The following is a 16,408-nucleotide window of genomic DNA, read 5'->3' as shown; positions in this document are numbered from 1 at the left end:
AGAGTTCCCTATACTTTACAGTATAAGCGCAATTGGTAAGTAACCTTTTTATAATAATTATTTTATGGTAAGTTTTTGTGGTACTTAAACTGATACCTATTCTAATTTTACCAACGTATCTATAATTGTTGCGAACGCAACCTTTATATTTGTATAAATTCTTATTTGAGTCGTCGAGCTCCTGACCTGCACGGCGGCTACAATAATTTTATGTGAAAAACTTTATTTTTAGCACACTACACTGGGTACCATCGCCCATACTGTTAACTGTACATCGTTGGACCTTATGCCTTTTGTAATAAGGTTTGTATAGCCAAAGGTACCTTTAACTAGTGAATCAAGTAGTAATACATACTTGGAACTTATTTTATTTTTATTTCATTTATTAGTTACACAGTATAAATGTAATAACAATAGGTACTGTTACCAAGGCACTGCAAAACTAATGAAAAATAGATACAGTTGCCAATACATCGATCATAACTCCCCAATCAAATCCCGTTCACCGATAATTTACAATATAATATCCTATGTAATATCTTGCTATCGGAGATCAAATTATCAGTGCCGTCAATCAGAACGCGGAATGCAGAGCGTTGCCTGTTTAGTCTACCCAGAACTCATACCAATTATGCTCAAAATTCGTCTATCAATCGTATCCTTAAACTATATAATAAACAATTTAGTAGCATCGACTTGTTCGACTGCACAAAATCAACCTTAAAAAATCGTGTTCGATCACTGTTACTGAAATCAAAAAGAGCGACAACTTGAATAAATATAACTAGGTAAGTAAATCATACACCTCATTCGTCTCACATCATACACACTATCACAGACACATACACACATACACAAACACAATCACACAAAGTAAACACACACACACACACACACACACACGTTACGCAAGCCCACACCTTCTTTGTATATTTTTTTTTTTCTCTCCCTTCATTTTTCCTAAAGATGTTTATATTATTGCCACTTGTTATTGCATGTTAGCTGTATTATTGTGGACATCTGTTACTGGCTTTGTTTTCTGTTCATTGTGCTATGTATCATGTACTTTTTGTATTGCTGTTGATGCCCCAAATAAATAAAATAAAATAAAAAAAATAAAAAAAAATATCCATCTTCAACTGATCTAATTCAATGAAAGCTCCACACACATGTTGCGTGTGCATTCGCCCTAACCTCTCAACGAGTCGTCCATCATCGTCACAGATGATTGATAACACTTTTTCACCCGCCACCGCATTGTCGCTATTCAACTTCGCCTTAACAAACTGTTCCCCACCATTTGAACTCCAACCTTGCTATCTTAAATTTTAAGTCCGTTTTTATTTACGTCTATTTGGAATTTGCCTCGAGATGTTTGTCAGAGAAATTCATACTTTATTAAGAGATTGTTAAGGTAGGTTTTAGATTAAAGTTGTCATTATTAAGGAGTCGTTTGCCGTACACTTTGCAAACAATGAAAGACATGACTTCGTAAAGTTTTTGCGACGTCGTGATGGATGGGTCGGGTGTTAATTCTGTATTGAGCATTTTTAGATATGATTTGGAATATCATAATCGTAATGTTTTTGTAACGTATTTAACGATTTGAGATTCATTTAAGAAAGTTAATGTAGATTTTGAAAATGAAACCGGACAATAAAGTTTCAATTAAGTATTCGGTTATACATACCAAACCTTCAGTTACTTTGCGAACCTATATTGCAAATTCCATAAATTCAATCAATTAATCAATGAATCGATACTATTTTTCTTGCGTCTCGTTGCCATGGTTACTGGTCCAATTTATATCACGTTACATGTATTGTTTAAATATATAAATTTATCAAAAAACCCTTCCTCAAAGTCGGCGAAGATGTTAAAGTACTTAAATGAAATCACTATCTTGACCGTTGACGTCTGACTGAGCGACGAGCTTTTTCTTCGGCATTTGTTTGCAAATATGGGCAGCGCGGGCGGACGCGAGCAGAATACGCTACACGCTGGAGAGATGCGATTCGACATCGTTTTTGATAGAATGCTATATCGCCTACAATTCTTATTTAAGCTATAAAAACATGTTTTATTGCATTTAGGTGTAACTAAAATGGTAAACATTATGTTTCAAATAAGTTTTACATGACAATGATGGTAGTAGTACAGTCACTGCGATAATATGTTACACAACAATTCTTATTTAAGTTTTCGTTATGGTTTTTACTGGTTTTATTAGCTGGATTGTCGTCTTGGTAAGATTGGCGCGCATCTTACGCACGACTGTCACTTCATTTCGCATGGACCAATCAGCGTTAGCTTTTAGGTCGTATCAAAATGGTAACAAGTTGTAAAATCTGAATCGGCCTCCCGCTGTAAGAGTAGGTACCCTGACCTTAATTAACTAATATGAGAATACCCAGTCCAATATGTTATGCATCACGTTAATCAAGCAACGAATATATCTTTAAGTAGATATAGAAAAAATATTTTTACGATCCAATTTTGACTTTTTGTCACCAACAAAAACGCTTTTAACCCACTTGAAATCTACATCAAGCAATTATCTTTCCCTAGTTAGTGTCAAAGCGAGCATATGTCGGTGGCGATAAAACGAAACTTGTGTCTAAATTTGAGATAAAGTCAAGTGGGACTGTGAGAAACTTTGTCTTATCAGGCGCGGTAATTGCGGTTTCGGTGCCTTTAATTTTAGGCTAAGCGGGTTTTTAAGTAGGTAGCTAAAGTGTGACATTTTTTGCACAAATAAATTTATGTGTGTTATCTAAAAACTCAAAAGTATCGACAATTTTTGACTTCATATTTTTTGTAAAAAAAACCGCCCGTGATAAAAAAAAATATGGACAGCGTTTATAGCACCGCCAAAACAATTCATTTCAATGGCTTCATTTTTTATTACTTTACTAATATTTCTTTACTTAAATTGAGGTGCACTTCAGCTCGTTTAAGGTGTTTCTGCCGAATCCTACAATGTATTGTTTCTGTTCTACAACTCATTTCTTTCGGTATTTGATTTGATGTTAAATTAAATTTCAATTCCATATGTGGCGAGTCGCTAAAATGCAGTCTTATGTAGCGAGTCGCTAAAGATCAGATATTTCTCCCAAACGCCGCATCACCCTACTGGCATAAAGTTTGGATCCTAAACGGATGTCATTGGATTAGTAACTCGACTGTCGAGTAATTAAGTCCTCGCATTAAATAAAACGACCTGCATTAACTGAATTTACGACCTGAACGGAATCTTAACACATAATCTTTAGATCTTAAGTTTTGGTGAATAAGATTCAAAATGCATTGTATATTTTTGGCTATAACTTGAACGTTCCCTTGATTGCGTGAACGAGGGAAGATGTAGTCAAACGTAATCCTAATGATTATTTGTAATGATTTTGTCACTGTTAAAAGTCACATTCAATATGCTATTTGAATGTTCTTTAACAAATAAATTGCGGACACAAATTATAGTCAGCATGTATTTTATTAGTAGGTATTATTCTAAATACGTGACAGAACTTGCGACTGGACTCATGATTCCAAACACATAAAATCTTAAAGTTGTGTGTGTGACCTCAATTCTGATGCATATACCTGTTCCCTTTTTCGAAAACTCTTCAACAGCCATAAATTAATAAATAATTCAAGAGCCAATATTTCATAGTCCATCATTTAAGTTGGCAGAAAATAACCACAATTATCCACAAATCAAAAGGGAATCGGCGGCGTACCATTAAGCTATTACGGTACTGATCATAGTGCATCATATAAATCCACTTGAAGGACGTAATGGGACGGACGGACGGACGGACACGCCCGCGGCGAGGACGGTAATTAGGGTGGTGGTACTAGACGGCGCCAACTAACTTGTCTTTAAGTGTCTATAAGCAATGATTCATTAATTGTAAGTATAGGATGTGCAAAGACTAAAGGGGCCCACTGATTACCAGTCCGCCGGACGATATCGGCCTATCAGTTGTTCGGAACTGCCAACTTTTTGTTCTAACTGACAGGTCGATATCGTCCGGCGGACTGTTGATCAGTGGGCCCCTTAAGAAAAAATCGTACCTTCGAGACTACTGCCTATAAAGTCTAAAACAACCAATGTAGGGTTGCTAATAAGCCTGGATTGGTCTAGGTACTGATAGAATAAAATAAAGTGCAAGAACTTTGGGTATTGTCTTATTAAATTTACCTAAAATACGGGATGAAAAAACTAAAAAATATTTCAATATAACTACTAAATTCATGCTTTATTTTTATGTCATAATATAATATGATAATGTTTTGACAGTTACCCAATTAAACAAGGGACAAGGGAATCGGAATCGATCGACTTATGTCGTCTATGATCTTATTTTATTACTTTCACACGTTGCAACTTTCTGTATAACTAAAACGTTAAGTGGTTGAAAACAAGTGTTCTCAACCACTTAAGTAATTGAGATCCTGTAATTTATGTTATGGTGTTATGGCCGGGTACTTTCTATATTGAACAAAACATATTGAAATAAATTGATAGTTCATACTTTTAATACAAATGTCCATCTCAAAATTCTGAATGACGTGATCATATCAAAAATAATTCACCACGAATCACCTCGTCGGTACTAATTGAATCATAGTCTCGTGGAGTGTTTACACAAAGTCGAGTGTTCGCTCCAGCCGCTCGCCCGTCACGGTAGCGCGAGTGTTGTTTAGACAGCTTGTGTCAACAATGGCCAGAGTAAATTGTACACTACTATTATGTGAGAGCGCAGGGATGTTCTATGTCTTAATATTTTGTTAAAATGTTTCAGTATTTAATGCTGTTTTGATAAACTAAAGGCACAAATTCATTTCAAGTACTTACGTAGATTTTCCACCAATTAAAAAATTAACGAATTGATTATTACTATCACAATTATTGTTTAAAAAACATTTCCCTTGGTATTTTATTGTGATATTTTACGACAAATCTTATATTTTACAAAAAAAATGTTTTTACTTATAAATCAGGTAATAAAGGTTGATCATAGATAGAGATACTTAGATTATTAGCTAATAGTATTTCTAAAATTAAGTGAAGCATTATACTATTGTCACAATTTCACCTATGCTTATTGAGCTACTTTGAGTTATGTCTATTGTTAAATTTATTAAAATCGGTATTAGTAATAATAAAAAGATATAATAGGCTAGACTTAGAGACATCACTATTACATTAAATACTTGACAATAAGTGTATTTCAAATGATCGATGGACTATACCTACCTGCAGTTAGTTAATCGTGTTTACACAGTTAACACTTAAATTTGACGTCTTAAAACCCGCGGGTGGCCAGCTACTGTTTGCTTTTTAACTGATTTGAATGCTCCTTAAAAAACTGGCTATGGTAATATGTACTTTATGTTGTAGGGTTAAAGATAAATTTGGCGTGTATAGAAATAAATTTTGGTAGCCAAAGTGAAGTGTTTTCTTACTGAACGTGTGGGGTGATGTTTGATGAAATAATATCTTGTTTAAACAATACTTTGTCGAAAAATAATAGAGCTGATGCTTTTGGTGCACTCGGTATTAAAAGTGTTTGTTTTGCCTATCGGAGTTCTTTCTTTGCTCGTTTTTATTTGATGGTTCCTCACTTCATAAATTATGTTTACTTTAGACCTTCAGTTCCATTCGAAATTATTCTGAAAAACACTGCTAATTGATTTCCATTCATTTTTTTATATTTTTTGTTGATTAAATTTGTTACCCGTCGTGATCTCGTGATTGTTTCACCGGATGGTCTCATCGGAAGATCAGCGCTGGATGTCGCCAGCATCAGGCTGAGATGAGACCATTTTTAAATATCATTTTCTCTTCTGTGTGTGTGCTTACGAGTAAATTTCTATTTTATTCTATTCTAATTGAGTAGGCAATTAAAAATAATATTACACACTTCATACTATACGTTTTTAAAATATTTGCACAGACCACCGGCGTAGTTCAAGGAAATGGATAACTGCCCCATTGTTCATATTACGTGAGTCAAATAAACACGTTGCTCATTCACGTTCATCTAATCGGATACGAATGCACGCATGAGCCGTATACCTACTGTTTTTAAACAAATAGTAACGGCCTGATTCGAACAATGCTTATAAGAATACGATACCGATCTGTAAGTGTCAAAAGTAACGTTTTGGTAGATCTAATAAGCATTGTTTGATTCGGGCCGATAATAACGTAATATCTGGTGCTACCTACTGTACTGTGATAAAGATCTGTCCTTAAGAACTCTGTTACAAAAAACCCTAAAAAATATGGATACGTCTAATATATTTAAGCTTCTGAAACCTTTGGCTAGAAAAATAACAATAAAGTGTTTAAATACAGAATTTTAACCTTACTTATTGATCTCCCAATAAAATAGTGGATTGTTTAAGCAGGTACAAGTAGTCAAGTAACCTACCAGGACGTTTGACGCCTCGCTTGCCCCGCAAAATTATCTCCACTTAATTCGCCGCCGCAATCGATGCTATCAGATAAGGCAGCTGATTGAATAATAAACTTCTAACGAGACACGACGCGATCTAAACATGGCGGCGGCGGCCATCTTGTCCGCTTTGATGCGCCGGCGCAATAAATCTCGCGCGGTCGTCAGTCCGCCGACGTTGACGACGTATAATTTCAGAGTTCCTTGGAAGCTAGGTGTGGCGGTTCTTGTTTATAGATCTAAAGGGGGAATTGCTGTACAAAGTCAAGGCTATGTCGCGCTATATAAAAACACCACTAGGCAAGGTGGCAACCAAAGTGGTAGGTATTCTTCATGGTGTAAAAAGTGTTCCAACATATTCATCATTTTGTACTTTAAAAGTTTATTAAACTCAAATCAATAATTTACAATATGTTTTATTAAAAATATTATAAGAGTAAAGTTTGTTACAACAGGTAGATTATATACGCAACTACTTCTAAAACAAAATATTCTACATAATTATTTACCTACTTACTAAAAACAAACGACGAAAACACATACCACATACCACATACTTACTATATTTACCTATGTTTACCTACTATAAAAATCTACATAAAGGATGACTTACGTTAGACCGGGCCGGAGCTTCCGGAGCTTCGTTTTCTATGGAAATCATCACGTGATCACCTGTCATCTGTCATAGAAAAGTAAGCGCCGGAAGCTCCGGCCCGGACACGGCCCGGTGAGCCCGGTCTAATGTGAGTCATCCTTAATAGTAAAATAATAAGTCAAAGACTGACAAGAATGTTATAAAAAAGATACCGTAAAAAAACTATTTCTTATACATGCTTTCCTTCAACTTCCTCTTTTCAATTTTGATGTCCTTTTTCAGGGTACACCATAATCTGGAATAAGAAATGTAATGTTTTAAAAATCATAATTATAATTCTCTTTATTTATTTATCTTCTTAGTTTAGGTTTTTTTACAATATGAATATAAAAGTAAAATAAAAAACACTTACAAAACAATAAAAAATACATATAAACATATTACAAAAAAACCTAACCTAGGGTGCCGCCAGCAGCGGGGCAAGGCCCAAGCTGCCGGTGGTTAGGGCGACAGAGAGAGGAACCGGCGGACTATCCGCGCCGTGTCCAAGATTATAATTATTATTATTATGGGCCCATATTGTCCCACTGTTGGGCAAAGGCTTTTCTCTTATTCTCCCCCTTATACCTATCCTCGGAAGTCTCCAACCAGTCTCAGTCAAAGGCGTCATAATTTTTTTAATTCGTCCTAAAAATAATAAGTAATTTATTGGCTTCGTGTATATTAATATTTCTATCAGGAGATCACTGACTTTATAATTCTACCTCAACTTAGATAATATAGGGTAAGGAAGACTTCTCGCCGTATATTACTGATTATGCAATTTAATTCGAGATTTCGTAACAAGGAGTACCTTCAAAATCTATATTCTATGGCTTTTGAAGATAATACTGTTAATCCCTATGAGGTTAAAGAAGAAGACCTTAAAAAAACTGGAGAAGAATCAAAATAAAAGGCCCAACAACCATCCGAACATAGTATTAATGGAAATTTTTGTTTACCTTAAAGTTCAGAAGTAGAAGAACTCCACAAGGCCGAGAAAGGAGAACCCTAAGAATAGTACCAGCAACCTTCCGCCGTTAACAATAATACTGTAATATCTGCATTCCCTGAGGAATTTTAAATTGCTTGTGAAAAAATATCACCTGAGAGTACAGAAGTAGAAGATCTCAACGAGGCTGAGGAAGGAGAATCCGAGGAATAGGCCCAGCAACCCGCCGCAGTTGGCCAGGAAGTCCGTCAATCCGAACAGCTCTGAACGTCGCATTGACACAAATCGGGGCTCTTTGAAGTAAATTTCCAAACGTGAATAACTGTAATACATATAATATCGTAATAAATGTAATATGTAAATAGTTTAAGTCAGGTCCACTGTGCACTGATTGCCGCGATTTACAATATGATATTTACAAATTTAGATGACAGACGACGCCATAGAACTTTTTTTTGTGTTTTTTTTTTGTTTAACAGAAATGCATTTGCCAGTAATATATACTTCGCATAATTTTAGTTAGTAGATACAATTTTAAGTGATATTTTGTTAACCAAAATAGTTTCAGACACAATAAACAGTCCTTGTAGCAATTAAGGTGCATTGTAGTTGTATCTGCGAGTAATTAAATAAATTTTGTACAGCAAAAGAAAATAATACATACTTGTAATTGTCTGATATAGTATAATCATATTTCTTATTCATAGCTTTAATATGTTTTTTGATATCAAAGTTTGTTTTAAGTATTTCCGCATCGTAATGAACGCTGTCGCATGATGGCAAACAATTACATTTGCTCTGCTTCAGTTTATTTGATGCTAACTCATCTGAAATAAAAATGAAGTTTAGTTTTGAATTATGCAAAAAATCGTAAATGTAGCCACATAATAGGTGATTTTGATAAAACTTACCTTGCGCCTTTTCAACGCACCGTCTTTGTTGCGCTGTGCATATTTCTGAACTGTTATGATCTGTAATAATACATTTAAATAAGTACTTAAAAATAGACAACAGTGGATTTCAAGTTTTATAATCCTATATTATGTCTAATATCAATACCTGTTAGGACGGGGATTAAAAGTAAACGAGTTGTGTAAGAGTCTACACTTTTACCGCAATCGTCCTATGTTATATTGAGATTTCATCAGCAAAAAAAAAATCCGGCGAGGCGGTATTTTTCCGTAATGTACAGTCGCCACCAGATATATATCGGAGCTGCCAAGGTGCTCACAAATATCTGAACACGCCTCTATTCTCAAGGTGCTAGAGTGCGTGTTTAGGTATTTTTGAGCACCTTTTGGCAGCTCCGATATATCTGATGACAACTGTACTTACAACCTTCTACAATATGACTTTTAGAGGTTAATAGGTATTTCAAAAGATAGTACTTACGCGGCATGTGATACCACACGCATCCGCATCGCTTGTAGGTGTAAAGAGACAAGCACTCTAGTCGGCAATTGTCCGGTGTGTACGTTGCGAAGTACTGGAGCTTGCGGTCCTTAGGGAAGTAGCACTGCCGCCTGTGTTCAAATTAGTATTGGTTTAACAAGGAAGCAAAGTTGTTTATTACCCCTCGTGCTAATATTGAGACCCGAGCAAGAAAAAGAACCAAAAGCGTGGCGATAGTTCCAAAAGTCAAATCTTGAGCTTAGCCAGAGTTTGAAGGCATGAGAGGTGAACAATTTTAAATTTACTGAATGTGAAATATTTAATATTTACTACCACAGCTTTTGAATCCATCCATATTATAAATAAAAGAAAATAAATAAATAAATATTATAGGACATTATTAACACAAATTGACTAAGCCCCACGGTAAGCTCAAGAAAGCTTGTGTTGTGGGTACTCAGACAACGATATATATAATATACAAATACTTAAATACATAGAAAACAACCATGACTCAGGAACAAATATCTGTGCTCATCGCACAAATAAATGCCCTTACTGGGATTCGAACCCAGGACCGCGGCTTCACAGGCAGGGTCACTATCCACTAGGCCAGACCGGTCGTCGTATTCCATTCTAATGTACATTCATTGTGTAAGTACTACTATAAAGTACTATGGAATGCACTTTCGTAACCGCAACAATATTTTTATTAACAGCTTACAAAACAAGTTCTTATATTAAACTCACTGTTCAGATTTGTAGTTCATCAAACTTTCCGACGTATTGAGGATACTGAATTTGAGAGCCAAAGAGGTGACTTGATCAGGGATGGCTGCGTAGTAGTACAGCGAGGCCTGGGGCATATCAGCTGGGTGCTGGAGATAGATCTGGAATGGAACGAGGCAATGGTCAGTTAGTGGAGATAATTTTCGTTTAAGGAATTTTTACAGTTTAGCTTAGCTTATCTTAGACCCTTTAGTCGACAATCATTATCATTCAATTTGTCGTCTGTGATTCTTTCGTGTAGGTACTCTCTGTCGCCCGTCATCTCATAATTCACATCTTTCATTTTCATAATAATATCCTCTGTCACATAGTTCAACACTTTTGTCTTGATTGTTACATGCCTTTCATTTCTCCACATCATATGACCATAGGTACTATAATAGGCGATGTTTTTAATTTTAGTTACGAATCCTGGCCAACGGCTATTTGTTTCAACTTTCAGTACAACATATGGGTATATTTGAAGACAATACTTACTTTCCAGCCATTAGATAGACTGTTGCAAGATTCGTCGACATCCGTCGGGTTTTCAACGAGTATTAGTTCGAGATCCGGTCGCGCACCATTTTCCTGGAAATTTACACCTAAGCATTGTATGATATATCATATGGTAAACTGATAGTTTTCTACAATGGTTTCTACAATGGTTGTAAAGTATACTTTACAATGTGCTTTTAATATGTCACAAGGTATTTTTAGGTCGGCATAATTTTTTTCTTGCCTATTTTCACTGTAGGTACAGTAAGTTTAGTGCCCCAACTTAAGTTGTCATATTATAAGCAGTATATAGACAAGTGTAAGGCACCGAATGTACCTAGCAACTATTTATTGGTCTTGTCTCAACATTATAATAATCTTACTTTTTACGCATGTAGGAATGCAGTATGCAGAAATATCGGAAGTTAGATAAAATTGTCCTTTTTGAAAGGAGATTGAAAAAAAATGTCTAACCTGGCCACGCCGTGGGTATTCTTCTGAATCATCTTCTGTTTTTGCTCTTCTTCCTTTTGTCTTCTTCTTTTTTCTTTTAGAAGTTGGACTCGAATATCCAGACATAATATTCCATTTATTTGCCGGAGTTGACGCATTTAGATATATGTATTCGTTTTGAATGCTAAAAATAACCAACACCGTAAAGGATGACTCAGAACAGCCCTGGTCCGGGCCGAGGCGTACGACATTCGTTTTCAATCCAGAAAGCACGCCTTTGACAAATACTGGTGGGTGACTTCGCAATATAGGGATATATGTAAGAATAGGGGGGAGGCCTTTGCCCAGCAGTGGGACAAATAAACAAAATGTATCGCAAACTGTACCTTTTGATTTTGAAAATGTCGTCATAAGATAAAGCGTTAAAGTTAAAGCACACGCCTTGGCTGGTGAGAACTTCTTTGAAGTACTCCCCACATGTCACCGTCTGACCTCTCCAGGTACAGGAAAACATCACTTCGTTAACATCTGGTGCCATCTGAAAACAAGAATTAATAAAATTATGGTGTATTTGGGTTATATTGTCTTCGGTTACCGCGAATGTTTGATTACATTATCATTGTTATTAAATTGTTTTTTTAGTCATTGTTAGAAAAAAGTAATATATTAAGTTCGATCAAAAATAAAATTACTTACGCATTTTTAGAAGCTATTTTTGTATTTTTAGCTTATGTGCGAAAATTGTTACAAATTTTGATTTGCATTTCTATCGAGCGAAAGTTAAATTTCGAACCGATGAAGTTAATATACAGTGTGTGGCCCGTAACACGGGCGAATAATTAAAACGTAGATTCTACTCCTCAAACAATAAAACTTTTGTTCAACAACTTTTTGAAATTATGTAGTCTTAAGATTGTCCCTTTTTCAAACAAACTAAATAATATTTTCAATGTACTTTAAATTCCGTCTAATTGACATTGCCTGTCAGCCTTGTCACCGTACAGCCATAATCAATTTCGTAATACATTGCGTGTTCGAATCAATTTTAAAGTGTTTTAAAATCCAAACCATAACTTATTTTTAAAAGTCGCTGAACAAACATTGTCTAGTTTGAGGAGTAGAATCTACGTTTTAATTTTTCACTCGTGTTACAGGCCACACACTGTATAGAAAGGCCTCAAAATTTCTATTCATATTTTGGCAACCGTATTATGAGCTAATAAAAGAGCTATTTTTTAAAACATCTGCTCATTAATAAAAAGAAGAGCTTACTTACGTGTATTATATTATTTACAAGCGATTCATTCGATTTATTTCGAGGCGTCAAGTATCTGTAAAAGTTTTCACACACCAGGAAAGCATCTTCGAGCAATATTCTTTCTTCCTCTTCATTAATCGCTGATGAAAATAAAGTCCTAAAAAATGCAAACAAATAACCTTATTAGTTATTACTTAGTTATTCAAAAGAACAATCAAAATTCGAGATACTAATTTTTAAGAACAAACTTTTAAATTAACGGAAAAGTCTAAAAACGTTTTGGCCAAAACACGCTTTTGCAACCTTTTGGAACACAACACCGCTCCATTCGCTGTTAACCAACTGAGCTACCGAAGATTACGAATATGCTTGCGAAATTTCCCGAACAATCTTGCGCGACGCGGTGAATTTTTCAGTTTTTCCTTTGATTTAAAAATTAACTTTTACCCTTTTCTTCAGAAACTGCCACAAGTAAAGGTAAAAAAACTTACTCTCTATCGTTATTATTGTTATTGTTTTTGCGCCTTTTTCCATGCTTTACAAACTTTTCCGTGTACCTATAAGCCGACGTTTTACATTTCCACTGCGGACATATTGTAATAGACGGGAATGGTACCTGTAACACGAAGGTAAGGGCGTGTTTAGACAATAATTAGTGTTAACTGCGAGTGCGTACATATAATTTGCTACTAATCAAAGTGTAAACAAGCTCTAAATTTGCACAAACACTTTTAGAAATAATCGTAGCCATAATACAAATATAATTACAATAAATACCTCGTCTTCACGGGTGCAAATTAGTTTTAGAAAGTTCGAGAACAATTGATGCTTACTGTTAGTAACTAAGATGTCGATAAAAACATGTTGTAAAAGACTATTGTATATAATTAAATATTAATATCTGGGAGACCGAGTTTCGCTCGGAAAACATATAAAATATCAAAAATTAGCGTTTTCCCAGAGATAAGATCTAGCTAGATCGATTTATCGCTCCCGAAAACCCCCATATATCAAATTTCATCGAAATCGGTAGAGCCGTTTCCGAGATCCCCGAAATATATATATATAAATAAATAAATAAACAAGAATTGCTCGTTTAAAGGTATTAGATTAAATAAAAATACATAACGATGAGACAGCAGTCTCACGTCATAATTTTATCGATATTGCCTTTTTAAACTTCATACCAAATTACACCCGTCACACCAACGTATGGTAATATCGCTTGGTCGGAGTTAATTTTGCCTATAGATAAAATGACTTTATTCTCCGACAGGAATCATCATCTCGTTGAACGACACGATGGCAGGGCTGTACCACCATTTGTGCCAAACTCGCTCGATCAGGATACAGCACACCAAATTGCACCCGTCAAACCGATGTTGGTCGGAGTTTATTGTCTACTTCGCGCTATAGAAAACGACTTACTTCTCCGACAGGAATCATCATCTCGTTGAACGACACGATGACAGGGCTGTACCACCATTTGTGCCAAACTCGCTCGATCAGGATAAAGCTCACCAAATTGTACCCGTCAAACTGATGTTGGTCGGAGTTTATTGGCTACTTCGCGCTATAGAAAACCACTTACTTCTCCGACAGGAATCATCATCTCGTTGAACGACACGATGACAGGGCTGTACCACCATTTGTGCCAAACTCGTTCGATCAGGATAAAGCACATTACTAAACTGGCCACGAACGTTAGGACCCAAAACACTCTGAAACCAAAACGTTCAGATTATTGCCGTATCTTTTATTTTGTTGTAGATTTTATCCTTATCATTTTTTATTCCTTGTTCTGGGCGAGATAAATACGAAATCACAACTTTACCCGAACAAAATGTACCTATCTAATTAACCGTTGAGTTAAGTACGAAAATATCGTAGTTTGTCATAACTTACACTTTTAGCACATACGATGAAATTGCGCTTATCTTGTACAAAATAGAGAACTCTATTCATCCACGAAATTTCAACTTTATTTTTCTACAATATAGGAATTTTCAGTTGAAGTAATGATGATTTTATTTAGAAGCCAGCTCCTTATTCACTTGGCCTTGGCAGTAGGTAATACTGTTATGTAATGCTGTGTTACTAATTTCGTGATAATTCTAATAATAATAACAATAATCTGGCCTAATGCTATTAAGGGGCCCACTGTTAATCAGTCCGCCGGACGATATCAGCCTGTCAGTTGTTCGGAACTGTCAACTGTTTGTTCTAACTGACAGGCCGATATCGTCCGGCGGACTGTTAATCTATTATTACCAAAACCTACTTCTCTGCAACTGTAAGCCCGACTTCGGTGATGTACCGCAGGCCGTGGAGCGTGGTGTTCTTCGCGAAGTCGAAGAACAGTTCTGTGATGAGGAGCTTCTGTCTCTTCCTCCTTTGCTTCCTGACGCACACCTTCCCGAACTCCCCGGGTACTCCCTCTTCCTCTCTGAAATAATTATTCGCCAGCTTGTATTAGAACAAATATCTGGGAGAGCGAAAAACCGGAAAACATATCAAAACTGAAATGCGCATTTTCCCAGAGATAAGACTTAGCTAGATCGATTTTTCGCCCCCGAACCCCCCATATAGCAAATTTCATCCAAATCGTTATATACATACAAGAATTGCTCGGTTAAAGGTACTTAATATCTATCGAAGACCGAGCTTTGCTCGGAAAACGTATATAAAAACTCAAAAATGCGATTTTTCGCCCCCGAAAACCCCCATATAGCAAATTTCATCTAAATATTTAAAGCCGTTTCCCAGATCCCCGAAAAAAAAATACAAGAATTGCTCGTTTAAAAATATAAGATAAGATAAGATATTCACTCATTTTGTCATGAAGAATTGAAGATCGACAGTGACATTGCCCGCATCAACGTTGTAGCAGTACCGACAGTAAAGTTAGGTATTCTGCTGCAGTCACCATCCGAATATAACCTTAATTTTTAGGACACTAGGTTGAATAAAGAAGGTTAAGTTACAAAACAAAAAAGCATAAAAACTATCACTTACTCCATCTCTGGACACAACTGCTCACCCTTCCCGTATATTTGTAACTGAATTTCCGTAATTGCGCTTATAAGTAATTGGGTCAAAAGCCACTTCTAATTAGCCTGGACAGTGATGTTTACGTTGAGTAAATGGAAAGCTCTGGGGGGCTGTATGTCATGCAAATAATATGCATTAGCTCGCACCTGTAGAGTACAGATCAATGTGCACGGCGCCGCACCCCGTCTCAATGTGTGGTTGTTTATTCATTAAAAAAACCATCAGAGCCCGTACCATGAGTCACTGACAGTATCAAAACTGACATTTACGCTATCGGGAGCGTAATCTACTTTCTATACATCTCGTTTGTACTAATATGCGAGTACGAGCGAGATGTATAGAAAGTAAATTACGTTCTCGACGGCGTTTATGTCAGTGACAGACTGATGGTATTAGCCGTATAGTTATTGTGTAAACGTATCTACGTAAATATTATAGCTAGTAGAGTTATCACAGACCGTTTACAATAAATCTATCTAGGTTTATCTATAGAAATTAATGTAATGTTGCACCAGCAGTCATTTGTAGTGATGCATGATGCTGGCAGTCGCAATCCGATGGTCATCAGTCATCACAGAGGCGATTTCCTCCAAAATTTCACAGGAATCTAAACTATGGAAAATTTCATTCCACATACACAAATATGAGAAACTTGCGATATTATTCCAAGTGGAATTTTCGCACAATTGGGTCAATTGGTAATTTCCCGACTGCATATCAATAGACGAGATCAAAACCGACCCGGAGTAAAAATTCATTAATTTCATTTAGACCTATCATTTACGTCTACTTACATTAATGTAATTTTATGCTCATCACGTTAATTACATACCTACAAGTACCTACGCTCGAAATATAAATGACTATTAATCACTATTAATATAAAAGATGTCAAGTCTGTATGTTGTTCTTTAAAGTGACGTTCATTTCATACAATT

At 35.8% G+C, this 16,408-nt stretch overlaps 1 protein-coding gene across 1 annotated transcript; it reads right to left on the bottom strand.

Annotated features, from left to right (window-relative positions):
- Nucleotides 1-7,274: 7,274 nt before the first annotated feature.
- Nucleotides 7,275-15,458, bottom strand: LOC134649711 (pickpocket protein 28-like). Its single transcript, XM_063504540.1, has 14 exons — nucleotides 15,435-15,458; nucleotides 14,701-14,865; nucleotides 14,011-14,140; nucleotides 12,911-13,035; nucleotides 12,438-12,576; nucleotides 11,548-11,699; nucleotides 11,183-11,345; nucleotides 10,709-10,801; nucleotides 10,193-10,332; nucleotides 9,443-9,573; nucleotides 8,962-9,021; nucleotides 8,715-8,877; nucleotides 8,205-8,372; nucleotides 7,275-7,354 (listed from the first exon to the last, which is right to left on the bottom strand). The coding sequence occupies exons 1-14, from the start codon at nucleotides 15,437-15,439 to the stop codon at nucleotides 7,282-7,284; spliced, it is 1,707 nt and encodes a 568-aa protein (XP_063360610.1). The 5' UTR covers nucleotides 15,440-15,458; the 3' UTR covers nucleotides 7,275-7,281.
- Between the last annotated feature and the right edge of the window lie 950 nt (nucleotides 15,459-16,408).

This window comes from Cydia amplana, chromosome 7 (genome assembly GCF_948474715.1).
Source record: "Cydia amplana chromosome 7, ilCydAmpl1.1, whole genome shotgun sequence".
NCBI lineage: Eukaryota > Metazoa > Arthropoda > Insecta > Lepidoptera > Tortricidae > Cydia > Cydia amplana.
Note: the sequence above shows the minus strand (reverse complement) of the source record. Positions and strands in the feature narration are given on the sequence as shown.

Bases quoted from the DNA above. Each gene is read 5' to 3' on its own strand.
- LOC134649711 (XM_063504540.1), bottom strand. The intron at 13,036-14,010 runs GTAAGTGGTTTT...TTCGTGTTACAG, and splicing joins TGATGATTCCTGTCGGAGAA to GTACCATTCCCGTCTATTAC. The intron at 11,346-11,547 runs GTACAGTTTGCG...GGTTATTTTTAG, and splicing joins GACATTTTCAAAATCAAAAG to CATTCAAAACGAATACATAT.